We start from the raw sequence: 27,941 nt of genomic DNA on the forward strand, positions 1-27,941 counted from the left end.
AATTAAATATAGCTCACATTACATTATTTTTTATTTTTTTTACTAGATAACCAGTGACCACAGCTAGACAAACTGCAAATGAGTGAATAACATGTTTAATTTAGTCAACAATATCCTACGATCAATGGAGCGAGTCATCGTCAGTTAGCAATAATGAAATAGTTTATGAATGCATTCTGCGCCTATTCGCAAGGGGGCACAATTACACTGAGATGGAACCTGCAATAATTATTTGGAAGGGGCTGGCTGCGTTTTCTTCAAGCGTTTGCTGTGTGCTTTGGAACAATTTCTCAACTTTTTTTCTTGGTAATTTATTACTTGGCCATCTTTTTCACTGCCAAAATTAAGGTTAGAACAAAATGTCAGATTTTATAATTGCATAAGTGAAACGGCTTGATTGAATAGCTTCTGTTCAGCATTTGCTAGCTAGCTATAGCAGAGTTAGCTAGCTAAACTTAGCAACGGAACACTGTATGGGCCAGGGATCTCCAACCCTGTTCTTGGAGCACTGTCCTGTAGTGTTTCGCTCCAACCTTAATCTAGCGCACGTGATTCTAATAATTAGCTGGTTTATGAAATTAATCAGGTCAGTAACAACTGGAAAACCTACAGGAGGGTAGTGCTCCGTGGTAGTTAGAGCGTTGGACTAGTAACCGAAAGGTTACTGACAAGGTACGAATCTGTCGTTCTGGCCCTGAACAGGCAGTTAACCCACTGTTCATACGCACTCATTGAAAATAAGAATTTGTTATTAACTGACTTGCCTAGTTAAATAAAGGTTTAAAAAATGAACCGGGATGGAGAACCCTGATATGGGCAGTGCAGTGGATGTATTGGACAAAGCTACCGTCCCATGTAAATGTGGGATTTAGCTGATAGCGAATTTAACGTAAGTCTGGAAATGTTGTCTTAAAGTGCTTGCTAGATGTAGGATTGGGTTTTTGTAACCACACTGAGGTGTATATATATGAACGGTTGTCAACTGCCTCACCACCGTTGATCATGAAATACTTATTATTTTGCAGCTACAAAGTGCCAACATCGCCACCCTGGCGTTTCCTTGTTTTGATGGCTGTTATCTTCCCAAGCAAGAAAATGAATTTGTTCACACAGTCCTGCACGAACTGGATGCTTACCTACAGAGAGAGAAACAGAAAAGGTAAGCTGCCATTTCCTGCATTCTGTCACAAACATAAGTTGAGGGCTTGTCCATTTTTTTGTGGGACACATTCCCTGTCAACGCCATTTCAAGTAAATGTGTATTAATTGCATTTAGCTAGGTATCACAGATCATAATGTACCTACAGGTGATCAAAGTCTATCTGAGTTGATGTCACCAAAGTCACATCTTGGATGTCACCCTAAATAAGCTTTGGCTTGAGTGTTGTCCCCTCCCTCCCCAGTGCCCTACTCTTCCCCCCTCTATCAAGCAGACTTCGCTACCTGATTCACAAAACCACTGAGAACCACCGTAACCTCGCCACCTTCTCCGTGGGGGAGGGCTGGAGCCGCAGAGTAGTTGTCTGCTACTCGCACCTCAGGTAGAGCACACACAAGGTCTTAAATTTAGTTCTATCTTGTTAAATAAATCTTCTGACCTCGATGGGACTTCCTGGATAAACAGCTGGTAAATTCATATGCCATATTATCAGGTCACACTACATTAAATTGATCCAAGTCTGGCTGCCAAAGTACTTCTAAAGTAACTACATGGTATAGGGGCATCTTAATGTGAATTATTGCTCATTTATTTCACAGCGTTACATGGTATACATACATAGCATATATACATACATAGCGTAGTGTGTTATCTGTGCCAGGCTGGATCTGGGGGATGAAAGCAACACAGACAGTTTCTACAATGAGGCTCCTAGGAGAGGTATGGGGATGCAGAGCAGCAGAATGGACCTCCAGCCCAGACCCCTGACCCAGCGGAGTGGAGGTAATGCCAAACGCCCTGACAAGGCCATCTACGTCCCAAGGGCAGCTAGGGACAGGCAACGGGACAGTGGCAGTAATCTCCACGGACCACCAGCAGGGTTGGACCTCAACCTGCCCCTGCCCACTCTCAGCTTCACCTCCTCGGGATGCACCTCCACCTCAGAGTCCTGCTCCTGCTGCTCCTCAGACACCACGGAGGGAACGCTGTCAGAAACACAGGCCAACACCAACCAGGACAGTGTGCCTTCTAATACCACTAGCGCTGGGCAGGAGGACGACTTCATTCGCTTCTCAGCAGAGGAGCCCTGCACCCACCCCCCCACCTGGGGCCAGACTGTGTCCTACTTCATGGCCCTGACCCTGGAGCACCAGAATAGGGAAGCCCAGGAGGAGGAGGAACATGTAGTGAAGGAGCATGTAGCGGAGGAGTCGTCTGTGGGCAGTAGCAGCGTGACCTCCCACCAACACCATGCATCTCATACAACACCAGCCAAGGATGCTGCTAGCGATGCTGTTGATTTTAGCCAAGAGGTACAGTGTGGTGAAGTTCAGACAAATTCCATGACAATGGACTGGCGGGATTGATCTATGGGGATTATATCATTTCTGTTCATTTCTTCAAAAGACTTCAGTTATGACATTTTTGGTTTTGTAAATCCGTTTGAAAATGGTACAAAAATTACCGTGACATTATGGATTGTCCTCAAGTTAAATAGACTATATAGTTTCAGGTGTAGGCTAGCCTTTTGGTTCTATAGTGTGAATCAGGCATCTGTTTTAAAGGGAATGGGGTGTTACACTGGGGTGGGGGGTGTCCACAGATAATGTATAAGCTATATTTCACATTTTGTATATGTAAAAGGATTAATGAGAAACACTTATTCGGGATAGGTTGCTATATCTCAATAACTGGCTGAATTTCTCGTCAGATCAAGGCCCACTTGACAGATACTGACGTGGCCATCGAACACGCCCACAACGACTACTCTTGTTTCGAGAACGTGTGGATCAACCAGGACGAATTTGGCCACGTCATCGAGATCTACGACTTCCCGGCCATGTTCAAAACAGGCGACCTGCTGGATGCCTTTGCAGACTACAGGTAAAAGCCTCAAGAGTAGGGTGATGTTTCCCTGAGACGCTGATCTTGGATCAGTTTTTATTTTAAATCCAACTGATGGTTAGGATTGGGGAGGGGAAGCTGATCGTTGATCTGTACCTAGGGGAAACTTTGCCCCACAGCACAGGTAAAAGAATCCCCATGCCTCTCATTAAAGCCCACAGCACACTCATAAGGGCTGTCTAACTCTCCCAGTCTTGTCTCTGTCTTCCAGCGACGAAGGCATGAAGATTAAGTGGGTGGACAACACTCACGCCCTGGGCGTGTTCTCCAGTCAATCTGCAGGTATGGTTTTTGAGTATATCTATTTTTTTCATATTTTGAGGGATATTTAAGTCCAAGATGAGTCACGAGTTTCTTTTGGCATATTAGAAATTGGAGTTGGTTGTATGACCTACTGGCCTTAGGTGAGAAGTTGGTGTTCTTTCTTATGACATCAGAGATGAGTCTTTGATTCAACCCTGTGTTTGTGTTTAGCCCTCCATGCACTTTCCATTCGGCACCCTCTCCTGAAGACGTGCACTCTGTCTGACGGGAGCAAGAAGGCCAAAGGGAAAGCCATAAGACGTGCTGGTATTGTCCTTGTTAACGCCATACAGTAGCACTAAGAAAAAAATATTTAAATTAAGTGGTATCTTCTATTTGGGTAAATAATGTTTTCATTGTAAGTAACTATAACTTGGTGGTACCATACTATTTGCATGTTATCTCTTTATTCCATACTATAATATAAAATGATTCTGTATTTCCCAGAGTTTATCCAGCCGGTGAAGGAGAGGCCACGGACAGACTCAGCGGTGGCCCGCAGAATGGTATCCAGAGCCCTGGGAGTGCAGAGAGGTGGAATGCCCTCACAACGTTTCTGACCGCTACAGCAGGTGTGATGGCCTTTTAACGTAGACTCAAGAGATACAAAGTAAACCACAGTATTGGGATAACTAAACTACCGGGCCTCACTCTGCAATGTCTTTAGTTCACGTTGGTGCTTGTGATCACTGCATAGTGCAGAGTCTCAGTTTAAGAAATCAATACAAGGACGTCATGGTTTGCTTGTTTTATTATTGTTTATTACAGAAAACATGCAAGCACAAAATGCTTTTCCATATTCAACCGTACAGGACAATCACCCATCTAGTAAAGAGTACCCTTGTCAAATGAAGGGCTATGTAGTTGCTGTATCACAAACAGGACAAAATGATGCAAAGATTAATGTTCACATGTCATTCATGACGTTATAAAAATGAGAAAACAAACCGATTTTAGAGTCCCCAGACAGTAATAATTTAATAAAATGTACTAAACTGAGTGAAATATGCTAAGACTAAATGTATATTTATCTTAAGATGAAAGGTTTTAAATATCGTTAGAGACAAACAAATCCAGTTTTGATCATCAAAAACAAAGTGGCAGCTGTATGGTTGTAATAATATTGCCTTATCCTTAGTGAATACTGTACAGGAAGACATGGGTTCTTCCTATTCATATTTACAATGGCTTGCTACCACATTGTCACAGACTGGCATGAAACTGAACTAAATTGACAAATGATTCCTCGTTTATTTCATCAGTAAAAAAAAATATATATTCCCAATGGAGGCAAGACTTCTGCTACTTTCCCACCTACTTCATAGTTGCATAAATTCAGTCTCAACACTTTTTGCAAAAAAAAAGTAAGAAACTATCTTGAGGTGCAGCAGGTGTCAAAAACATATTTTTCTCTCCTTATGGTGGACCAGAAAGGTTAGATGCATGTATGTATGTATGACTGATTTGATAACATGTACAGCGGAGTGCTGGTGCTAATGAAATTAGTGAGATCAGTAAAGACGGATGCTTCTTCAAGCTGGATCTTCAAAACAGGTTTTTTTGTCTGAAATGTCCTTACATCAAATGTTGGCATTGAGGTGAGAAAGGCTTTTACATTTTCATCCAGCACCAATAGGGAGGGAACACAGTACAGCGCTCCCTCTAGTGGTTGATAATGTCACAACAGTCTTGCTGGTCATTCTCATCAGTTTCGTGAAATAAAATGTTCCTCCCAGTCTTTCTATTGAGTCCATCCACACTACCTGTGTCCCAGCTGGTTATTCAAGAGGCCAGGGAAAGAGGATTCCTCTGACTCAGAACTCACTGAGCCACCTGAAGAGGAGAGACGAATGGGACACATGAAGAACTGCACTCATTCAATAGTGGCCACAGTTTGATAGCACCATATAATCATCTTCAAGCCTTCTCTCTCTTTGAACTGATTGTTTTCATGATCTTTTACAGGAATGTCAGGCTACAACTTGGCTACACGACTACAGATGTCCTTGCTACTTAAATAACTGGCAGACCATTGCTGTCCTATGACTTGTTCCTCTTCAAGTTCCCATTGTTTTTTGTTGATGCCAGTGTAGCACTCAAGTGTGTGATTAACACTATAGGGCCGACCCAAACCATACTGTGCAGGCGTGGATACTTTCTTTTCACATTGTATTTTCTATCATGGTCCCATCAACTATGGTGGGTGGACGTGTAATAAGGCTGACCCAGTACAGCTCGGGTTGGCGCCTTTTGGTCCTGTAGTGTGAATCAGGCACCAGTTTCAAAGGGAATGGGGCGTTGCGTTACTGTGCGGTTTGGGGTGTCGACAAGTCTTACTGTATTTTAACTTCGTAATTTGTTATAACCCAAACACTTAACAGATCATTTTAGCTTACCCTGTTTGCGTCCATACATAGATGGATAAAGTTGATGATACATGGGTTGTATAATTCCTATTATAAACTGGATGGTTTGAGCCCTGAATGGCTGAAAGTTGTGGTATATCAGACCGTATACCATGGGTATGACAAAACATTTACTTTTACTGCTCTAATTACGTTGGTAACCAGTTTATAATAGCAATAAGGCACCTCTGGAGCTTGTGGTATATGGCCAATATACCACGGCTAACGGCTGTATCCAGGCACTCCGCATTGCCTCATGCTTATGAACAGTCCTCAGCTGTGGTATATTGGCCATATACCACACCCACTCGAGGCCTATTGTTTAATTAAGCCTAAGGAAAACGGAAAGAAAAGAATGTCCGCAGATGCAATTACAACTCGACGAAACTATTCAGGATCGCCATGTTGAGCAATAAAATAATGCTAAAAACTCAAACATTTTCTGAAACAATCAAGCTGAATGATAAAATGTTACTTGTTTATAAGCATTTTTTCCAGGGGGATTTAAATAAAATAGTTATATAGAGTTCTGTTATATGCCATTGTTTTTTATGGTATACACTACCAGTCAAAGGTTTGGCCACACCTACTCATTCAAGGGTTTTTCTTTTTTTTTTACTATTTTCTACATTTTATAATAATAATAGTGAAGACGTCAAAACTGAATTAACACATATGGAATCATGTAGTAACCAAAAAAGTTACATCAAAATGTATTTTATATTTGAGGTTCTTCAAAGTAGCCACTCTTAGATGACAGCTTTGCATACTCTCAACCAGCATCACCTGGAATGCTTTTCCAACAGTCTTGAAGGAGTTCCCACATATGCTGAGCACTTGTTGGCTGCTTTTCTTTCACTCTGTGGTCCAAACCATCTCAATTGGGTTGAGGTCGGGTGATTGTGGAGGCCAGGTCATCTGATGCAGCACTCCATCACTGTCCTTCTTGGTGAAATAGCCCTTACACAGCCTGGAGGTGTGTTGTGTCATTGTCTTGTTGAAAGACAAATGATAGTCCCACTAAGCGCAAACCATATGGGATGGTGTATCGCTGCAGAATGCTGTGGTAGTCATGCTGGTTAAGTGTGCCTTGAATTATAAATAAATCACTGACAGTGTCACCAGCAAAGCACAACCACACCTCCTCCATGCATCATGGGGCGGCAGGGTAGCCTAGTGGTTAGAGCGTTGGACTAGTAACCGAAAGGTTGCAAGTTCAAATCCCCAAGCTGACAGGCAGTTAACCCACTGTCATTGAAAATAAGAATTTGTTCTTAACTGACTTGCCTAGTTAAATAAAGGTAAAATAAATGTTGGGAACCACACGTGAAGATTATCTATTCACCTACTGTCTCACAAAGACATGGCAGTTGGAACCAAAAATTGCAAATTTGAACTCATCAGAACAAAAGACAGATTTCCATCATGTTTCTTTGACCAAGCAGGTCTATTCTTATTGGTGTGGTTTCTTTGCAGCAATTTGACCATGAAGGCCTGATTTCACGCAGTCTCCTCTGAAAAGTTGATGTCTGTTACTTGAACTCTGAAGCATTTATTTGGGCTGCAATCTGAAGTGCAGTTAACTCTAAAGTACTCATCCTCTGCAGCAGAGGTAACTCTGGGTCTTCCTTTCCTGTGGCGGTCCTCATGAGAGCCAGTTTAATCGTAGTGCCTGATGGTTTTTCCACAGCACTTGGAAGTTCTTGAAATGTTTTAGATTGACTGACCTTCATGTCTTAAAGTAATGGACTGTCGTTTCTCTGTGCTTATTTGAGCTGTTCTTGCCATAATATGGGCTGTCTTCTGTACACCACCCCTACCTTGTCACAACAGAAATGATTGGCTTAAATGCATTAAGGAAAGAAATTCCACAAATTAGCTTTTAACAAAGGCATACCTGTTAATTTAAATGTATTCCAGGTAACTACCTCATGAAGCTGCTTGGGATAATAATGCCAAGAGTGTGCAAAGCTGTCATCAAGGCAAAGGGCGGCTACTTCGAAGAATCTCAAATATTTGTTTAACACAGTTTTGGTTACTACATGATTCCATGTGTAATTTCATAGTTTTAATGTCTTCACTGTTATTCTACATGGTAGAAAATACTAAAAATAAAGAACAACCCTGGAATGAGTAGGTGTGTCAACTATTGACTGTGTATATGTGTGTGTGTGTGTGTGTGTGTGTGTATATATATATATATATATATATATATATATATATATATATATATATATATATATATTATTTTTACTGACTATTGTAATGGCCAACATTACGATCCAGCAGAGGAAATTAGAAATCTGTCTCTCCAGTTTGTAAGACTAACCTGAAAGCACACGTGTTTGGGGACCATACCTTGTGAATATGTTAGTATTATCAGTAAATTGTCTCATTAAAATGTTTTAGAATTTTGCGAATGCCTTTTTTACAAATTTATTTACTAAATGAATGTAAGCTTCTTTGGAATGTGGACATTTGTTATCCATAGAAAAAAGGTCTTTGAACATGAAAAGTTAATTGTGTCCATCGCATTCAATACAGTTGTAGCCAGTAATCGCCACTGTGTCATCGTCTCTCACCTATATGACAGTTGTACGTCCATATCCGGTGGCCATCGTATCGACATCTGCACTTCATAATGTTGTTGGTGTAGTCGGACTCTGCCACCTCATAGTCGGGGTTGATTACAACCTGGGGAGAGACAACATAAACTCAGCAAAAAAAGAAACGTCCTCTCACTGTCTTTCTTTTCAGCAAACTTAACGTGTAAATATTTGTATGAACATAAGATTCAACAACTGAGACATAAACTGAACTAGTTCCACAGACGTGACTAACAGAAATGGAATAATGTGTCCCTGAACAAAGGGGGGGATTGAGAGTCGGGCTCTTCGTTGGCCATAGCAGAACACTGATATTGCTGTCTTGCAGGAAATTACGTGGCATTGTCATGCTAGAGGGTCATGGAAGGGTACCACATGAGGGAGGAGGATGTCTTCCCTGTAACGCACAGCGTTGAGATTGCCTGCAATAACAAAAGCTCAGTCCAATGATGCTGTGACACAACGTCCCAGACCATGATGGACCCGCCACCTCCAAGTCGATCCCGTTCCATAGTACAGGCCTCGGTGTAACGCTCATTCCTTCGACGATAAACAGGAATCTGACCATCACCCCTTGTGAGACAAAACCATGACTCGTCAGTGAAGAGCACTTTTTGCCAGTCCTGTCTGATACAGCGACGGTGGGTTTGTGCCCATAGGCGATGTTGTTGCCGGTAATGTCTGGTGAGGACCTGCCTAACAACAGGCCTACAAGCCCTCAGTCCAGCCTCTCTCAGCCTATTGCGGACAGTCTGAGCACTGATGGAGGTTGGAGTAGCCAGGAGGAAGGCATGGCCAGCCGTTGAGAAATGCTTGTTGAAGTTTTCGATTATCACGGATTTATCGGTGGTGACCGTGTTACTTAGCCTCAGTGCCATGGGCAGCTGGGAGGAGGTGCTCTTGTTCTCCATGAACTTTACAGTGTCCCAGAACTTTTTGGAGTTAGAGCTACAGGATGCAAATTTCTGCTTGACAAAGCTGGCCTTTGCTTTCCTGACTGACTGCGTGTATTGGTTCCTGACTTCCCTGAACAGTTGCATATCGCGGGGACTATTCAATGCTATTGCAGTCCGCCACAGAATGTTGTTCTGTTCTTAGTTCTGAATTTTTTGAACGGAGCATGCTTGTCTAAGATAGTGAGGAAGTTACTTTTAAAGAATGACCAGGCATCCTCAACTGACAGGATGAGGTCAATATCCTTCCAGGATACCTGGGCCAGGTCGATTAGAAAGGCCTGCTCGCAGAAGTGTTTTAGGGAGTGTTTGACAGTGATGAGGGGTGGTCGTTTGACCGCGGACCCGTAGCGGATACAGGCAATGAGGCGGTGATCGCTGAGATCCTGGTTGAAGACAGCGGAGGTGTATTTGGAGGGCAAGTTGGTCAGGATAATGTCTATTAGGGTGCCCATGTTTACGGATTTAGGGTTGTACCTGGTGGGTTCCTTGATGATTTGTGTGAGATTGAGGGCATCTAGCTTAGATTGTAGGACTGCTGGGGTGTTAAGCATATCCCAGTTTAGGTCACCTAAAAGAACAAACTCTGAAGCTATATGGGGGGCAGTCAATTCACAGATGGTGTCCAGGGCACAGCTGGGAGCTGAGGGGGGTCGGTAGCAGGCGGCAACAGTGATTGACTTATTTGTCGAGAGATTAATTTTTAAAATTAGAAGTTCGAACTGTTTGGGCATAGACCTGGAAAGTATGACAAAACTTTGCAGGCTATCTCTGCAGTAGATTGCAACTCCTCCTCCTTTGGCAGTTCTATCTTGATGGAAAGTGTTATAGTTGGGTATGGAAATCTCAGTATTTATGGTGGCCTTCCTAAGCCAGGATTCAGACACGGCAAGGACATCAGGGTTGGCAGAGTGTGCTAAAGCAGTGAGTAAAACAAACTTAGGGAGGAGGCTTCTGATGTTGACATGCATGAACCCAAGGCTTTTTCGATCACAGAAGTCAACAAATGAGGGTGCCTGGGGACATGCAGGGCCTGGTTTTACCTCCACTGGAGTAGGATGAGGGTGCGGCTAAAGGCTATCAACTGGTCGCCTAGAGCGTTGGGGACAAGGAATAAAAAGAGCAGATTTATGGGCGTGGTAGAATATATTCAGGGCATAATGTGCAGACTGGTATGGTGGGGTGCAGGTACAGCGGAGTTAAGCCCAGGCACTGGGTGATAGTAAGAGAGGTTGTATCTCTGGACATGCTGGTTATAATGGGTGAGGTCACCGCATGTGTGGGATGTGGGACAAAGGAGGTATCAGAGGTATAATGAGTGGAACTAGGGGCTCCATTGTAAACTAAAACAATGATAACTAACCTGAACAACAGTAATCGGCAGTACAAGGCATATTGATATTTGAGAGAGACATACAGCAAGACATAAAGTAATCGCAGGTCTTGATTGGGAGAACTAGCTAAAACAACAGCTGACAGCTAGTCAGCTAACACAACAACAGCAGGTAAAATGGCGATGACTAGGCAGAGAGGGTCGGATTAACTACACACAGAGCCTGAGCTCGCGGCTGGGGCCGACAGATAAAACATAAATGAAACAGAATGGAGTACCGTGGTTACTGGACAGTCAAGCAGGCATCAGCTATGTAGCCAAGTGATGATAGTGTCCAGGGGGCAGCAGTAGTTGGAACAGGGAAGCCGCTAGCACGCGGGCGACACAGCGTTTTAAAGTTAGTAGCCCGGGGGTGGTAGGGGGGTCTGCTCAGACGGAGGCCGGTTGAAGGCACAGCGGATGGAGTATTCGTCGGCTGACCAGACGCTGGCTCACGGCTAACTGGTGCTAGCTTCGTGGCAGTGGCATTAGCCACTATAGCCAATCGGTAGCAGCAGTGATCTGGTGCCAAGGTCCAGAGTTTACAGCAAGGATCCAGTGGAGTATTGGGCTCTAGCCGTGTATGAGTGGGGTTCGGGTGAACAGCTGAGTAGGCCGGGAGGTGGGTCTCAGGGATAGCTTTGGTACTGGGTGCCACGGAGGGTGCAAGCAAGCTGTGAAGATTAGAAGTAGTGGCCCAGGGATTACGGCAGGAATCCGGCGTTGTTGTGGAGAGACAGTCCGATACTGGTAGATTGGCGAGTAATATCCAGGCTAAGAACAGGGATGGTATCTGTGCAGAAGGTAAAAGATGCTAGCAGTGGCTAACAATGACTAAATAGCTTGTAGCTAATTAGCTGGTTAGCTTCTGGAAGTTCTTGAATGTGTTCTAAAGTTAAAAAATAATAGCGATTCCGTATCACATTGGGTGAGGCAGGTTACTGGAAGGTATATTAGAATTAAAAATCGAAAAGAGATTGGGGGAAAAAATTGAAATATATATAAAAGTACACGAGAGGACGAACAAAACACGTCTACACTGCTACGGCATCTTATTTGCCTTATGTAACCTTATTTGCCTAAGCTGTTAGTGTCTTAATGACCGTTCCACAGGTGCATGTTCATTAATTATTTGTGGTTCATGTTTAAACCCTTTACAATGAAGATGCGTGAAGTTATTTGGATTTTTAAGAATTATCTTTGAAAGATGGGGTCCTGGAAAAGGGACATTTCTTTTTTTTGCTGAGGTTATTTATGATGTCATCAGATAACCCAGATACTCTTGCTAATACCAAAATAGCCATCTGTGTTTGCAGCAACTATTAGTGAAATTGTAACAATATTAAAATGCTGGGAAAGTGACAAGCTGAATGATTAAATGTGAATTCCTTTTAAATGAATTGACTCCTGTAATCCCCATGGAACCAGAAGTGATTAGAAGAACTGTAACTACTCCCAGTTTATTATAAGATTCTCATGTAAGACAAGCACCTTGCTCCTATTTCATATTTGGATGGATGTATAGAATCACATGCCTATTGTAATATAATTGTTATTTTAAATTAAAACTGGGGGGTATGGGGGGAAACAAACGTTTTGAAAGAATAAAAAATCAATTAAGATTCTCACCTGGAAGATGTAGTCTCCTGGCACGACGTCTGTCACGTCTATCCACTGACAGTCGATGTCGTGTCTGTACGTATCCCAGCAGCCAACAGTGATGCCCTGCTGTCCGAAGTTAGCACACTCGTACCTCTTCTCAGTACCTGCCCGGCCAGAGACAACAGTGAAGAGTGTTAGATTGGAGAGAACAGTGAATAGCGTTAGATTGACCTACAGTAACACACTTCACTGTTATCTCCGGAGACAACAGTGAAGTCTTATTGTAGGTCGGAGACAACAGTGAAGAGTGTTAGAGCAGAGAATCAGGAACGTATTCGAGGTTTGTCGTGATATGAATCACTTGTTTTACACAAAGCCTTTTTACCCCTTTCACATTAAAGCTTTTTACCCTCTTCACATTGGGTGTCCTCCAGACAGAAACTGGCCTTGTGTCCCTCTGCTACCTTGGTGCCATTGAGGCTCAGCAGGTCATAGTGGGTGAACACCTCCATGCTGTGGTAGTGTCTGGACCGGGAGATAGACAGTCAATCATGTTCATCACCACCACCCTCATCATCATAACGAGCCTCTGTACAACCACAGCAGGCACTGCCTCAAGATGACCACAAATGTATGATCTCATAAGACTGCAAAAATGACATCATCCAGAGGACTTTTATTCCAGCACTGTGATTGTTCTCAACTTATGTAACACTCACAAAGAGGTCCTGCTCATGATGCTTGTTTGCATGCTGTTGTCCAGCCCCCTTTATCATAGTGTCCACTACTTAACTAAATTGCTAAACTGAAGGACCAAAGAATTCATCCTCCACTTTACCTGTGGCAGTCGTGCCAGACCCAGGAGTTGTGTGCAGCCCTGGGGCGGAAGTCGGACCGTCCGTTGTTGTGGATTTGGGAGGAGAAGCGCATCAGGCGACGGTAGGAGGAGGGTGTGGCGGTGGCAGCGCTGCTGGACAGACAGTGCTCCTCATTAGCACACTGCAGTATGTACATTGGCCGGTCCTCCAGGTAGGTGGTGTGTTCCACCACCTGAGCGTTGAGAACCAAGTCTGGGGCCGCTGCATGCCAGGGCGGGAGAGGTCGTTAGTTTATTTTTATTTTCAATCACTTCGGTACATTGTTCAGATGTAAGTGGTATATAACTGACAACACTTGTAATTCCCTTATCTTTAAGAACATTTAATTGTTCATTCATTGGGGTTTCACACATCTTTCACCCTGGAGTAATTCATGAAAAATAAAAAAAGGTTTCATGAAATACAATGAGAACGTTTAGTGTTGTCACTAATACACCATTTAGTAATTTTAACTACCATTTAATCTAATAGCAAAAAATACAAGATACACATTAGTATCCAATGTCAGGTTGTGAGCATGTTGAGAAACATGTCAGTCTTAACGTTTCATTATCCTTATACAGTACATAAGTAGGATAAATCATCAGAAATAGGGATATTGTCAAGTTGTTGGCTAGTGTAAAAACGTAGCACAGTGTTGTATGCCATTCTGCCCCGTGCAACATTGTACAAGATCACCTTTTCTACATGACAAGTCAACTGATACACTATCGCCTGTCTCTGCTTGAAATTCATCAGCTTAGTGTATCAATGAAATTCAGATAATGAGTGGAATATATTTAAGCAATAAGGCCTGAGGGGGTGTGGTTTATACCACAGCTAAGGGCTGTTCTTAGGCACGACACAGTGATGTGGAATGGTGATTTGATTGTTAATCATTACTAATCATCTAACTATTGCAGAGGTTGTATGTGTTGTGTGCCTGCAGTGGTGCCTTGAGTATTAGGGTTGAGGGTTGGTCAAGAGTTTTCAGGGTCTTAGGGCTCTATTCAATCAGATCTGCTTTGGTCGACATCCGCATAGTGGTTGTATTGACGTGTCAGAGGTAGAACTGCCAAATCCATAAGTGGCTCCTGGCATTATACCAAAAGTGGACATTGCCATTTGCTGCATGGAGTTGCATTAACAGAAATCCCATGCAGCCTTGTTTACAAGTTGGACACTGGAATGTGAGATGTAATCTACACCTTGATTAGGCTGATAGAAAACCTCATTATTTTGTTTAATGATTTTTAATTTTAGCATCATTATTTCTATATAGCCTACACTTTCTTGTTTTGAACTTTTAACGCGGGTGTCTGCCATCACCGGTTAACTCTTGATCTGAGTTAATCTAGACCTTAATTACAGACAGTAGTTATCATCAGTGACTTACACTCGGAGCAGGATACTCCAGCAGCGAAGCGCCCTCCCCCTCGAGGGCAGTGGAGGTGTTTCCCGTGATGGAGGCATTGGGCCAAGGTCATCTCTGTTCCTGAGCACCTGACCCCACTCATCACCACGTCATCAGCCCTCACGTCTCCCGGCCAGTACCACGTCTCCTAGTAGGGAGAAATAACACCACACAGGCAAACTCATCAAACATAGGCCCAGCTTCCATTTTCTAAACTCAAGAGGGGAAACTGTTAGTCATTTTACAACAAGAGGTTTCCCTATCTACATTTCCATACCTTCAAGCCATGGACCTGCATAGCTATAGGGCGGCAGGTAGCCTAGCGGTTTGAGCGCAGTATCCTAATGGTCGCTGGTTAAGATGGCGCCGAAGAGGATGTCTGACGTTTTACATGCCCCTAACCAATTGTGCTATTTTGTTAGTTTTTTTTGTGTTGTCTGTAACCTATTTTTTCACTTATTTTATACACATCATATACACTGCTCAAAAAAATAAAGGGAACACTTAAACAACAACAACCAAGATGGCGTAGCAGTAAGACGTGTCGAATCGTTTCCTTTGTATATATCGTTTTTTTTTCTCGTTTTTACATATTTTTCTTCGCATATCCTTTAAAACATTTTGCTAAACCTCAGCTTCCAAATACTCTCCTGCAACCCGCCTCACCCAATGTAGCTACTTTTCCTAAGTATTTATAATTATATTTATATTTACTTCGGAACCCCTCAACTGAAGCTAGCCAGCTAACTACCAGCTATGCTAGCGGTCTTCAGCTAACCGGTCATCAACCGGTCATCGAAAACTTCAACAAGCATTTCTCAACGGCTGGCCATGCCTTCCGCCTGGCCACTCCAACCTCGGCCAACAGCTCCGCCCCCCCGCAGCTCCTCGCCCAAGCCCCTCCAGGTTCTCCTTTACCCAAATCCAGATAGCAGATGTTCTGAAAGAGCTGCAAAACCTGGACCCGTACAAATCACCTGGGCTTGACAATCTGAACCCTCTATTTCTGAAACTTTCCGCCGCCATTGTCGCAACCCCTATTACCAGCCTGTTCAACCTCTCTTTCATATCGTCTGAGATCCCCAAGGATTGGAAAGCTGCCGCAGTCATCCCCCTCTTCAAAGGGGGAGACACCCTGGACCCAAACTGTTACAGACCTATATCCATCCTGCCCTGCCTATCTAAGGTCTTCGAAAGCCAAGTCAACAAACAGGTCACTAACCATCTCGATTCACACCGTACCTTCTCCACTGTGCAATCTGGTTTCCGAGCCGGTCACGGGTGCACCTCAGCCACACTCAAGGTACTAAACGATATCATAACCGCCATCGATAAAAGACAGTACTGTGCAGCCGTCTTCATCAACCTTGCCAAGGCTTTCGACTCTGTCAATCACCATATTCTTATCGGCAGACTCAGTAGCCTCGGTTTTTCGGATGACTGCCTTGCCTGGTTCACCAATTACTTTGCAGACAGAATTCAGTGTGTCAAATCGGAGGGCATGCTGTCCGGTCCTCTGGCAGTCTCTATGGGGGTGCCACAGGGTTCAATTCTCGGGCCGACTCTTTTCTCTGTATATATCAATGATGTTGCTCTTGCTGCGGGCGATTCCCTGATCCACCTCTACGCAGACGACACCATTCTATATACTTCCGGCCCGTCCTTGGACACTGTGCTATCTAACCTCCAAACGAGCTTCAATGCCATACAACACTCCTTCCGTGGCCTCCAACTGCTCTTAAACGCTAGTAAAACCAAATGCATACTTTTCAACCGATCGCTGCCTGCACCCGCATGCCCGACGAGCATCACCACCCTGGATGGTTCCGACCTTGAATATGTGGACATCTATAAGTACCTAGGTGTCTGGCTAGACTGTAAACTGTCCTTCCAGACTCATATCAAACATCTCCAATTGAAAATCAAATCAAGAGTCGGCTTTCTATTCCGCAACAAAGCCTCCTTCACTCACGCCGCCAAACTTACCCTAGTAAAACTGACTATCCTACCGATCCTCGACTTCGGCGATGTCATCTACAAAATTGCTTCCAACACTCTACTCCGCAAACTGGATGCAGTTTACCACAGTGCCATCCGTTTTGTCACTAAAGCACCTTATACCACCCACCACTGCGACTTGTATGCTCTAGTCGGCTGGCCCTCGCTACATATTCGTCGCCAGACCCACTGGCTCCAGGTCATCTACAAGTCCATGCTAGGTAAAGCTCCGCCTTATCTCAGTTCACTGGTCACGATGGCAACACCCATCCGTAGCACGCGCTCCAGCAGGTGTATCTCACTGATCATCCCTAAAGCCAACACCTCATTTGGCCGCTTTTCGTTCCAGTACTCTGCTGCCTGTGACTGGAACGAATTGCAAAAATCCCTGAAGTTGGAGACTTCAAACATCTGCTATCTGAGCAGCTAACCGATCGCTGCAGCTGTACATAGTCTACTGGTAAATAGCCCACCCATTTTCACCTACCTCATCCCCATACTGTTTTTATTTATTTACTTTTCTGCTCTTTTGCACACCAATATCTCTACCTGTACATGACCATCTGATCATGTATCACTCCAGTGTTAATCTGCAAAATTGTAAATATTCGCCTACCTCCTCATGCCTTTTGCACACAATGTATATAGACTCCCCTTTTTTTCTACTGTGTTATTGACTTGTTAATTGTTTACTCCATGTGTAACTCTGTGTTGTCTGTTCACACTGCTATGCTTTATCTTGCCCAGGTCGCAGTTGCAAATGAGAACTTGTTCTCAACTAGCCTACCTGGTTAAATAAAGGTGAAATAAAAAATAAATAAAAAACAATGTAACTCTAAGTCAATCACACTTCTGTGAAATCAAACTGTCCACTTAGGAAGCAACACTGATTGACAATAAATTTCACATGTTGTTGTGCGAATGGAATAGACAACAGGTGGAAATTATAGGCAATTAGCAAGACACCCCCAATAAAGCAGTGGTTCTGCAGGTGATGACCACAGACCACTTCTCAGTTCCTATGCTTCCTGGCTGATGTTTTGGTCACTTTTGAATGCTGGCGGTGCTTTCACTCTAGTGGTAGCATGAGACTGAGTCTACAACCCACACAAGTGGCTCAGGTAGTGCAGCTCATCCAGGATGGCACATCAATGCGAGCTGTGGCAAGAAGGTTTGCTATGTCTGTCAGCGTAGTGTCCAGAGCATGGAGGTGCTACCAGGAGACAGGCCAGTGCATCAGGAGAAGTGGAGGAGGCCGTAGAAGGGCAACAACCCAGCAGCAGGACCGCTACCTCTGCCTTTGTGCAAGGAGGAGAACTGCCAGAGCCCTGCAAAATTACCTCCAGCAGGCCACAAATGTGCATGTGTCTCCTCAAACGATCAGAAACAGACTGCATGAGGGTGGTATGAGGGCCCGACGTCCACAGGTGGGGGTTGTGCTTACAGCCCAACACCGTGCAGGACGTTTGGCATTTGCCAGAGAACACCAAGATTGGCAAATTCGCCACTGGCGCCCTGTGCTCTTCACAGATGAAAGCAGGTTCACACTGAGCACATGTGACAGACATGACAGTCTGGAGACGCCGTGGAGAACGTTCTGCTGCCGGCAATATCCTCCAGCATGACCGGTTTGGCGGTGGGTCAGTCATGGTGTGGGGTGGCATTTCTTTGGGGGGGCCGCACAGCCCTCCATGTGCTCGCCAGAGGTAGCCTGACTGCCATTAGGTACCGAGATGAGATCCTCAGACCCCTTGTGAGACCATATGCTGGTGCGGTTGGCCCTGGGTTCCTCCTAATGCAAGACAATGCTAGACCTCATGTGGCTGGAGTGTGTCAGCAGTTCCTGCAAGAGGAAGGCATTGATGCTATGGACTGGCCCGCCCGTTCCCCAGACCTGAATCCAATTGAGCACATCTGGGACGTAATGTCTCGCTCCATCCACCAATGCCACGTTGCACCACAGACTGTCCAGGAGTTGGGCGGATGCTTTAGTCCAGGTCTGGGAGGAGATCCCTCAGGAGACCATCCGCCACCTCATCAGGAGCATGCCCAGGCGTTGTAGGGAGGTCATACAGGCACGTGGAGGCCACACACACTACTGAGCCCACTTGTTTTAAGGACATTACATCAAAGTTGGATCAGCCTGTAGTGTGGTTTTCCACTTTAATTTTGAGTGTGACTCCAAATCCAGACGTCCATGGGTTGATCAATTTCATTTCCATTGATACTTTTTGTGTGGTTTTGTTGTCAGCACATTCAACTATGTAAAGAAACAAGTATTTAATAAGAATATTTCATTCATTCAGATCTAGGATGTGTTATCTTAGTGTTCCCTTTATTTTTTTGAGCAGTGTATAATGTTTACATACCCTACATTACTCATCTCATATGTATATGTATATACTGTACTCTATATCATCTACTGCATCTTTATGTAATACATGTATCACTAGCCACTTTAAACTATGCCACTTTGTTTATATACCCTACATTACTCATCTCATATGTATATACTGTACTCGATACCATCTACTGCATCTTGGCTATGCCGTTCTGTACCATCACTCATTCATATATCTTTATGTACATATTCTTTATCCCTTTCCACTTGTGTGTATAAGGTAGTAGTTTTGTGTATTTTATACATAATGTTGCTGCTACCGTCTTATAACAGAAAATAACTTTTGGACCTAAGAACAAGATTTTTCCTTGAACATGTTTGACGAGAAGGATATACTGCTCTCCTGGGAACAGGCCCAGATCCCTGTCATTTGCGTGAAGAAAAGACGGCGGAAAAGAGGACACAGATCAGGCTGCCTTCTGAGAATCCGTAGGCGAGCAAGTAAACTCCCACTGCCGTCCATTCTACTTGCAATCATTTGAAAATAAAATGAATGACCTACGATTGCGATTATCCTACCAACGGGACATTAAGAACTATAATATCTTATATTTCACTGAGTCGTGGCTGAATGACGACACGGATAATATAGAGCTGGCGGGAATTTTCCATGCACCGGCAGAACAGAGAAGCTACGTCTGGTAAGACGAGGGGTGGGGGTGTGTGTCTTTTTGTCAATAACAGCTGGTGCGTAATGTCTAATATTAAAGAAGTCTCGAAGTATTGCTCACCTGAGGTAGAGTACCATATGATAATCTGTAGACCACACCATCTACCACAGAAAGATGCTGGCACTAAGACCACACTCAACCAACTCTATAAGGCCATAAGCAAACAAGAAAATGCTCACCCAGAAGTGGCGCTCCTAATGGCCGGGGACTTTAATGCAGGCAAACTTAAATCAGTTTTACCAAATTTTTACCAGGATGTCACATGAGCAACCAGAGGAAAAAAACCTCTAGACCACCTTTACTTCACACGCATAGATGCATACAAAGCTCTCCCCCACCATCCATTTGGCAAATCTGACCATAATTCTATCCTCCTGATTCCTGCTTTCAAGCTAAAACTAAATAGCGGATGCTACGCTACAGGACTGTTATGCTAGCACAGACTGGAATATGTTCCGGGATTCATCCAATGGCATTGAGGAGTATACCACCTCAGTCATCGTCTTAATCAATAAGTGTATCGACGACGTCGTCCCCACAGTGACTGTATGTACATTTCCCAACCAGAAGCCATGGATTACAGGCAACATCCGCATTCGAGCTAAAAGCTAGAGTTGCTGCTTTCAAGGAGCACTAATCCGGACGCCTATAAGAAATCCCCCTATGCCCTCAGACGAACCATCAAACAAGCAAAGCATCAATACAGGATTAAGATTCAATGCTACTACACCAGCTCTGACACTCAAAATATGTGGCAGGGCTTGGAAACTATTACGTACTGCAAAGGAAAACCCAGACGCGAGCTGCCGAGTGATGCAAGCCTACCAGACGAGCGAAATGCCTTTCATGCTCGCTTCGAGGCAGGCAACATTGAAGCATGCGCGAGAGCACCAGCTGTTGACTGTGTGATAACGCTCTCAGGAGCCGATATGAGCAAGACCTTTAAACAGATCAACATACACAAAGCCGCGGGCCCAGATGGATTACCAGGATGTGTACTCAAAGCATGCGCGGACCACCTGGCAAGTGTCTGTAATACCTACATGTTTCAAGCAGACCACCATAGCCCCTGGCCCAAGGAAGCGAAGGTAAGCTGTCTAAATGATTACCGCCCCGTAGCACTCACGTCGGTAGCCATGAAATGCTTTGAAAGGCTGGTCATGGCATCAACAGCATCCTCCCAGATACCCTAGACCCACTCCAATTTGCACACCGCCCCAACAGATCCACTGATGACACAATCTCAAATCACACTCCACACTGCCCTTTCCACCTGGACAAAAGGAACGCCTATGTGAGAATGCTTTTCATTGACCGCAGCTCAGTGTTCAACACCATAGTGCCCACGAAGCTCATCACTAAGCTAAGGACCCTGGGACTAAACACCTCCCTCTGCAACTAGATCCTGGACTTCCTGACAGGCTGCCCCCAGGTGGTAAGTGTAGACAACAACACATTTGCCACGCCGATCCTCAACACTGGGGCCCCTCAAGGGTGTGTACTTTGTCCACTCCTGTACTTCCTGTTCACCCAAGACTGCGGGCCCAAACACGACTCCAACACCATCATTAAGTTTGCTGACGACAACAGTGACATCTATGCATAGTCACTTCACCCTTACCTACATGTACAAATGAACTCAACTAACCTGTACTCCTGCACACTGACTCGGTACTGGTACCCCCTGTATATAGCCTCGTTATTGTGTTACTTTTTATTATTTTTTACTTTAGTTTATTTGGTAAATATTTTCTTAACTCTTCTTGAACTGCACTGTTGGTTATGGGCTTGTAAGTAAGCATTTCACGGTACGGTCTACACTTATTGTATTCGGCGCATGTGACAAATACAAGTTTGATATCAATACTCAAGCCAACAAGGTGCAAAAATCTGTGAATGTGCCCTTGAGCAAGGCACTTAACCCCAATTTTGCTATTGTTGAGATATGGGAACATCTGCCTAGTAGAACCCATTCTGATAGTTGTTGTCCAAATCTCCTTGAGAAGATAGACAATATGTAATTGAGGAAGTGAATAGCATATGGGTTAGGCTTCTTTTTCTCTGGTGGATGTTTTCTAGATTCCATGTTTCTGATGAGGCTTTATAAAGCAAGTAGCAAGATCCTTAAAGAAACAGTCTCTACATCTTCAATTAAATGTTGCTATGTAATGTATTTTGCTGTAAAAATCAACTATATTTAAAGAGAGAGAGAAAGAAAGAAAAAGAGAAAGAAAGAGAGTGGGTGAGTCACAATGAGTGAGTAATGTATTACATCTGTCCTCATGGATCTGACTCAGCCTCTTAATACTGTATCATCTGTATGCATCTATATCGAATCCCAAAGCCAAGAGGATAAAAACTCATTCTTCCTGGTATCTCCAATATAAAAGGAGTAGGGGGAGGGTGGTTTGGGGGATGCAGGGGGGGTTCTATGGAATGGAGTTTTAGACTTTGGTGTCATATTTTCCATCTGTTCGGCTGCCTTCAGAAACACTTAATTTGCTTCGCAAATAGCACCCTATTCCCTTTATAGTCCACTACTTTTGACCAGGGCCCATGGGGCATTATATAGGGAATAGGGTGCCATTTGGGATGCAGCCTTAGAGCACAGAGCAGTAAGTCAGGAAAGGGGAACCAGAGGAGCAGTAAGTCAGGAAAGGGGAACCAGAGCAGTAAATCAGGAAAGAGGAACCAGAGCAGTAAGTCAGGAAAGAGGAACCAGAGCAGTAAGTCAGGAAAGGGGAACCAGAGCAGGCTGCCAGGAAGCTGTGTGTGTTTGATGATGGACTGTTCTAATGGACTGCTCTAATCTGCTGCTGCTGCTGCTGCTCCACCATCTGGGACAGTCTCTGCTACTTCCGTCTCTGCTCTTCTCTCCACGGGACAGGCTCTGCTGCTTCCGTTTCTGCTCTACTCTCCACCAGGCTTTTGTAACAGATTAACCTCTGTTAACATAACATTACTGGATCTCTGCAGGAAAGTTTTTAGTTTTAATGTCACCTGCACAAGTACAGTGAAATGCCTTTCTTGCAAGCTCCAAACCCAACAATGCAGTAATCAATATCAATGTAGCACTACAAATAACATAAGGTGAACAAAAACACAGGAGAAATACAAGTAACAAATAAGTGTGTCTTTCTGTGTGTTTGTCTGTCTGTGTGTCTGTGCACATGTGTGTGTGCTTTCTAGTACATTTAAAGCATCCCCAAACACATCATGGAAATGTTATGTAGACTGCCATTAAGAGGCGGATTAGTACACAATAATCGAAGTCGCACTTAATCACACAATTACTCTGAGCTCTATCAGCCCAGTCCAATTTCCACTCATTAAACTCTCCCTCCCATTAACCCAGTTCTTCCATGATTCATAAATACTTTCCAGGCTTTTAGCACCACTGCCAGTGGCATTCAGCATGTTAATACACTACAAATGATTTAATGATGACAGACTCTCAAACAGTAGACTCGTCCGAACCCCAAAACAAACAAAAAATGTATAAAGAATGCACATAGAGGTGGTGTATCGCACACCGTGGGACTAAAGATAGCTCTTGTATAATCCTTTAAACAACACAAAGAATCAACATTACACTAATAGGTCTGGTACATCAGCAGAAAAGTGTATCTAGCCAATATAGGGATTGCTGATGGTGGTGGGCCAATGAAACTTCAAAGAGCGGGAGCGGACTCCCCACCACCAAGTGTATACTGTTCACATATGCCACAGGCCTGTACATGTGAATGTTTATGGTACCCAGGCTAACCTGTAGCCTCTCCTCACTCCATCCCCTCTGTCAGTGTGGAGACTATAAACTCTAAGGTCAGAGCCCCTTTTACTTTCCTAGTTTCCTTTAGTGAGCATCTCCAGCTGTTTACAGCTAAGTATATCAGACCCATATGGATATATGAAGTTTACTGGAGGTGATTACATGGCTCTGATGTATATAACTGAGGCCAACTTGAAACACAGTAGGACCAAATTAGGTAGTTTTATGAAGTCATAGCACCAGTGCTAGACCTGACTATTTCCCCAACATCCACACAAATAACACTGGGGTAAAAACCTATACTTATCTGTGAGTTCCAATCACACAAAAGGTATAATTGACCCTTGATATTATTACATGTTGTCGATACTTACACAGAAACAGGAAACACAATGGTAATAGTTTTACTGTACAGGATTTTGAAATAATCATAAAAAAATCTGAGATGAAATTGACCGTTTGTCAAAGAATGTTAGGCTTTTGATCATCTGGCTGACCAGCCAATGGGATGAGCGTTTGATGTGTGTAAACACACCTGGAAGGCGTTGCTGGCGAACCCAAGGCCCAGCTGCCTGCACACGACCGTGGCCTCCATGGTGCCCCAGCTATCACTACACACTGTGCCCCACACCAGCGAGTCATTCTTCTCCACCAGCACCTCCACACGCCCCTCAAACGGGTTCCGCCCACCGCTCAGACGCAGCTGCAACACAGTAAAGGAGAGATCAGATGTTTATAAAGGCAGTCCCATTCTACTCATATGTTTTGGGTTTATTGGACACGCCAGAGATAGAGAGGAAAGACAGGAGGAGAAAGTGTGCTGAGATAGCAGTGGGCCGGATTGGAATCCATGCTTATGTGTTTTAGGGGCAGTGGCTTAGACCACTATACCAGGGGTCGAGCCCATGGACTCCCGCACAGGCAAACCAGCGACAAAGGAGCCTTCATCATTTGTTAGCAAAACAATTTAAAATCAGGTTTTGCCTTATCATCAGCTGAATAATAATGGCAAGTAGAAGTAATCAACATTTTAAAATGAATAGACTTGGTAGACAGTTTCATTATTTTGACCTCCCCACAGTTCATTGAGAGAGGAAGTGTAAACTCTAACATAAGTCTATCAGCTAGAAAGATATATTGGCGGCATAGAGAAAATATTGCTGTTGTAAAGCACATTTTCGGCAATTCTACACATTTCCCCATAAATTGTTGCAGTTTTGAAGCTAATATCTAGCAATTCTACACAGTTTGGCATGGAGCTGAGAGATAATTTTGCAGTTTTAAAGCAAATTTCCTGCAATTCTATGCATTTCGCCATGGCTAATGCTGTGTTCCTCAATGGACATGTGCCCTGAATGCCCGTTTTTGGGGGGGATTTTCTCCCTGAATGTCTAGCCATATTTTAATTATTAGTTTTCAAACACGGTATTATCTAAAAATAAATATAGTTCAATATCTTTTATGCATGCTTTCTATCTGGTTTTAGTTGTTTACTTTGACTCTGAAACAGTTTTTCCATCCAGAAATGTACCACTTAGACGGCCTGCCTAAGAGTTTTCTATACAGAAAAAAATCTGTAATTAGCTCCAATTACTGTAACTTCCTCCATATTAAACGTATCGTTTGAGATTTTGTCAATGAAGCCATTTATCTACTTTCCCAGAGTCGGATGAACAAGAACAGCTACCATGCTAACTCTTCCTTTAGACGTTCAGTCATTGTGCTAACGCTAGTTAGCATTGGCTTGTGAACTTCCTTTTTATTGGATGCAGAGACATAAAAATGCTATCCAAAGTGGTATTCTATTGCAGCTAGCAATATTCATGAAATGCTTTTTTTCTCCACATAAAATATATTTTAAAAAATATTACAATAATACATTTACGGACCCCCTGCAGTACCTCCGCGGACACCAGTAAAAATAAAACTGCACTCGATCCCTGCTAGGCCACAGATTGGATGTTTATTATGAGCCAAAAAAGACACTTGATTCAAAGAGGTAGCATATTCCATCATCTTTGTTGAGTATTCTGAATTACTGAGAAAACAGAAAATATTTGTCATAAATTCTCTCTTTGGCTGTGAAATGCTTTATCTAAAGTATTTTTAGAAGCATTTCTTCTACTATGAAAATAGTTTGGCTAAAATTTGTTGTTGGCATCAAGGATGGAATCGCAACAACTAAACTTTGCACATCCACAGATGACAAACAAACATTTAGTGTATTTGTTCATTTTCATTTGGCACAGTTGGCAATAGACTTATATACTAGTTATATATGAGTAATACACAAGTACTATATGAGTAATACCAATGAGCGGTGGGCATTTACTAGGCCTACTCACTTTGTTCTGGACGCCCATGGCAGGAACATTACATCTAACCGCAGCGTCCTCCTCGTGACTGCAGCCCAGGGCATCTCTGTTGAAGTAACACTCTGTGAGGGACTTCTCAAAGCCAGAGCACTCCACCTCATTCATATGGACTGGGCCCATTCCTACAGAGGAGAGAAGACACACCTGGAGTCAGCTCCATCCCACTCTCTCAATCATAGAATTAAATATGTATCTCTATGCTTTCAATACCCCAGGAGACAGACAGAATGGAGATTCTCCATTGAAAGAGCTTTTTAGTTCAGGACTAGGCTTAATCTGTATCTGGGAAACCAGCCAACTATGTTTAAATGCATGGCAATGATGTGTAACAGGGGTACAATCACACTTTTAGGACAACTCTGACCCATTCGAGTAGGGCTCTTGGGAACATTGAACTGTTCTCTCCAGAGGTGTGGACTCGAGTCACATGACTTGACAAATTTGATGACTTGAGACTCAACTTGATATTAAATAAAATATCTTGAGACTTGGAGCCTCAAGACTATGGACTTATCTGGCCAGGTTTTGTAATGTTTTGTCACTCATTTTGTGGCACAGAGTCTCCATGGATTACTCTCCACAAAGCCAGAGAGAGTAGCCGCAGCATGGGAAAGGGAAGGGAAAGGGGATACCTAGTCAATTGCACACTGAATGATTTAAACCGAAATATGCCTTCCAAAATGTGTTACGGGTCTTGATTATTGACCAATGACTGGTCATCAGCATTGGTGTGCAAAGGGGGCGCATATCCAGATTAGTGACCAGAAAACACTTGCTTCCCTTTCTCCTGTTTTGCCTAACAAAAACAGATTAGGCCTACATTTATATTATCCACAAAGAATACAGTTTAGAAAAATACTATGGAGGCATCTTTGCCAGAATAATTTGATTGATCATTTTCATATTTTGGGTGGCTACTGGTTGTATGTCTAAAGATACTGTAGCTGTAACATCGCATTGCCTTCAATATTATGGGATCAAGATGTCACATATTCTGGCAAATGAATTACACTATTTGTGAGGAAGAAAAGGGCTACCCAGTTGGTCTTATGATTCTGCATGCTCTGGACTCCAGAGAAATTACATGATATTCCTACTTGATATTGTTAACATTAATTACTTTGAGCTAAAAATGCAGGTGTAAAATGCAGTTTATTTCTGTATCTTAACTAGGGTTGCAAAAGGTCGGAAACTTTCCTTGAATATTTCCGGGCTTTTTCCTGAAATTTTCCATGGGAAGTTAAGCCCAGGAATTTGGGGAAGTTTGCTTTTAAATTCATCAAAAAAAGTTAGCTTAACAATTAACCTTTTTTGTGGGATACACATAAGGCAATTATAGGTCTTGTGGCATATTTTGGTTAAACTATCCCCAATTCAATGGAATTGCAACCCTTTGCATGCACAGTGCATTCTTCCATCACATGTGCAGTGCACTCTTCCATCACATATGTACAGCTGATTATCAAGATCTTGCACTCGAATGAGATGCTTTTGAGCCCTACTACACTGTATGAGCCAAGGTCGACATGCTTTCTGGTAAGTTTTGATTACAATACTGGGTGGGGTGAATATATTTTATATGACATACAAGATTATTTGTTAACTAGTAAATAGTAGCCTACAGCAAAGTGTATTTAAATCATTTTGAACTTGTTAACAATTTCTGCTAGTTAGTTTTTGCTACCATGTGGGTTTTAGCTTGCTTGAGCCTGCTAACTGAAGAGTGTTAATTCACCTGTTTCCATACATGTTTCATTTTAAAACATTTATCTTACAAAGGAGTTGTTTTAATCTAACTGCTTAACTATTTATCCGTACATGGAATTGTATTGTTTTATACAATTATTTTATAATCTTTACAGGAAAATGCCATGGGTACTATCTGATGTGTGGAGCCATTTCACTGCAGCTAATGTAGAAGGAAAAGATGTGTACATTTGCAAATACTGTGCCAAATCATATGTGAAGAATGCAACAAAGATGCAGAATCATCTGGCCAAGTGCATAAAGTTCCCTCAGTGCTCACAACAAGCAACCTCTGACAAAACTCCCTCTACTTCTATTCGAGGTGAAAATCAGACACCTTATCGATAGCAACAGCTCATGTTTTGTTTTACTCAATGGAGGAACATAGACAGAGAAATGCTAATG

The 27,941-nt window shown here is 43.3% G+C and overlaps 2 protein-coding genes across 3 annotated transcripts in view; one reads left to right on the forward strand and one right to left on the reverse strand.

Annotated features, from left to right (window-relative positions):
* The first annotated feature begins 362 nt into the window (after positions 1–362).
* r3hcc1 (R3H domain and coiled-coil containing 1) lies at positions 363–7,905 on the forward strand. 2 transcript variants are annotated; one of them, XM_064968130.1, is made up of 9 exons: positions 363–889; positions 1,026–1,159; positions 1,404–1,541; positions 1,821–2,472; positions 2,871–3,043; positions 3,276–3,346; positions 3,539–3,634; positions 3,815–3,939; positions 5,333–7,905. In XM_064968130.1, the coding sequence occupies exons 1-8, from the start codon at positions 860–862 to the stop codon at positions 3,925–3,927; spliced, it is 1,407 nt and encodes a 468-aa protein (XP_064824202.1). In that variant the 5' UTR covers positions 363–859; the 3' UTR covers positions 3,928–3,939; positions 5,333–7,905. The 2 variants fall into 2 exon arrangements, with proteins under 2 accessions (XP_064824202.1, XP_064824201.1); XM_064968129.1 differs by lacking the exon at positions 5,333–7,905 and having other exon boundaries at positions 364–889; positions 3,815–4,611.
* The window catches only part of loxl2a (lysyl oxidase-like 2a), a 57,615-nt gene continuing 34,790 nt past the window's right edge, over positions 5,117–27,941 (reverse strand). Inside the window, exons 6-13 of the mRNA XM_064968128.1 lie at positions 25,761–25,912; positions 23,951–24,118; positions 14,559–14,724; positions 13,144–13,384; positions 12,715–12,830; positions 12,333–12,469; positions 8,355–8,466; positions 5,117–5,200 (exon numbers count right to left, since the gene is read on the reverse strand). Of these exons, the coding sequence (XP_064824200.1) occupies positions 5,127–5,200; positions 8,355–8,466; positions 12,333–12,469; positions 12,715–12,830; positions 13,144–13,384; positions 14,559–14,724; positions 23,951–24,118; positions 25,761–25,912 (1,166 nt within the window). The 3' untranslated portion in view covers positions 5,117–5,126. The remainder of the gene's footprint in view (positions 5,201–8,354; positions 8,467–12,332; positions 12,470–12,714; positions 12,831–13,143; positions 13,385–14,558; positions 14,725–23,950; positions 24,119–25,760; positions 25,913–27,941) is intronic.

This window comes from Oncorhynchus masou, chromosome 6 (genome assembly GCF_036934945.1).
Source record: "Oncorhynchus masou masou isolate Uvic2021 chromosome 6, UVic_Omas_1.1, whole genome shotgun sequence".
Lineage (NCBI taxonomy): Eukaryota > Metazoa > Chordata > Actinopteri > Salmoniformes > Salmonidae > Oncorhynchus > Oncorhynchus masou.

Bases quoted from the DNA above. Each gene is read 5' to 3' on its own strand.
- r3hcc1 (XM_064968130.1), top strand. From the start codon at position 860: ATGTGGGATTTAGCTGATAGCGAATTTAAC. The intron at 890-1,025 runs GTAAGTCTGGAA...ATTATTTTGCAG, and splicing joins TAGCTGATAGCGAATTTAAC to CTACAAAGTGCCAACATCGC. The intron at 3,347-3,538 runs GTATGGTTTTTG...GTTTGTGTTTAG, and splicing joins GTTCTCCAGTCAATCTGCAG to CCCTCCATGCACTTTCCATT.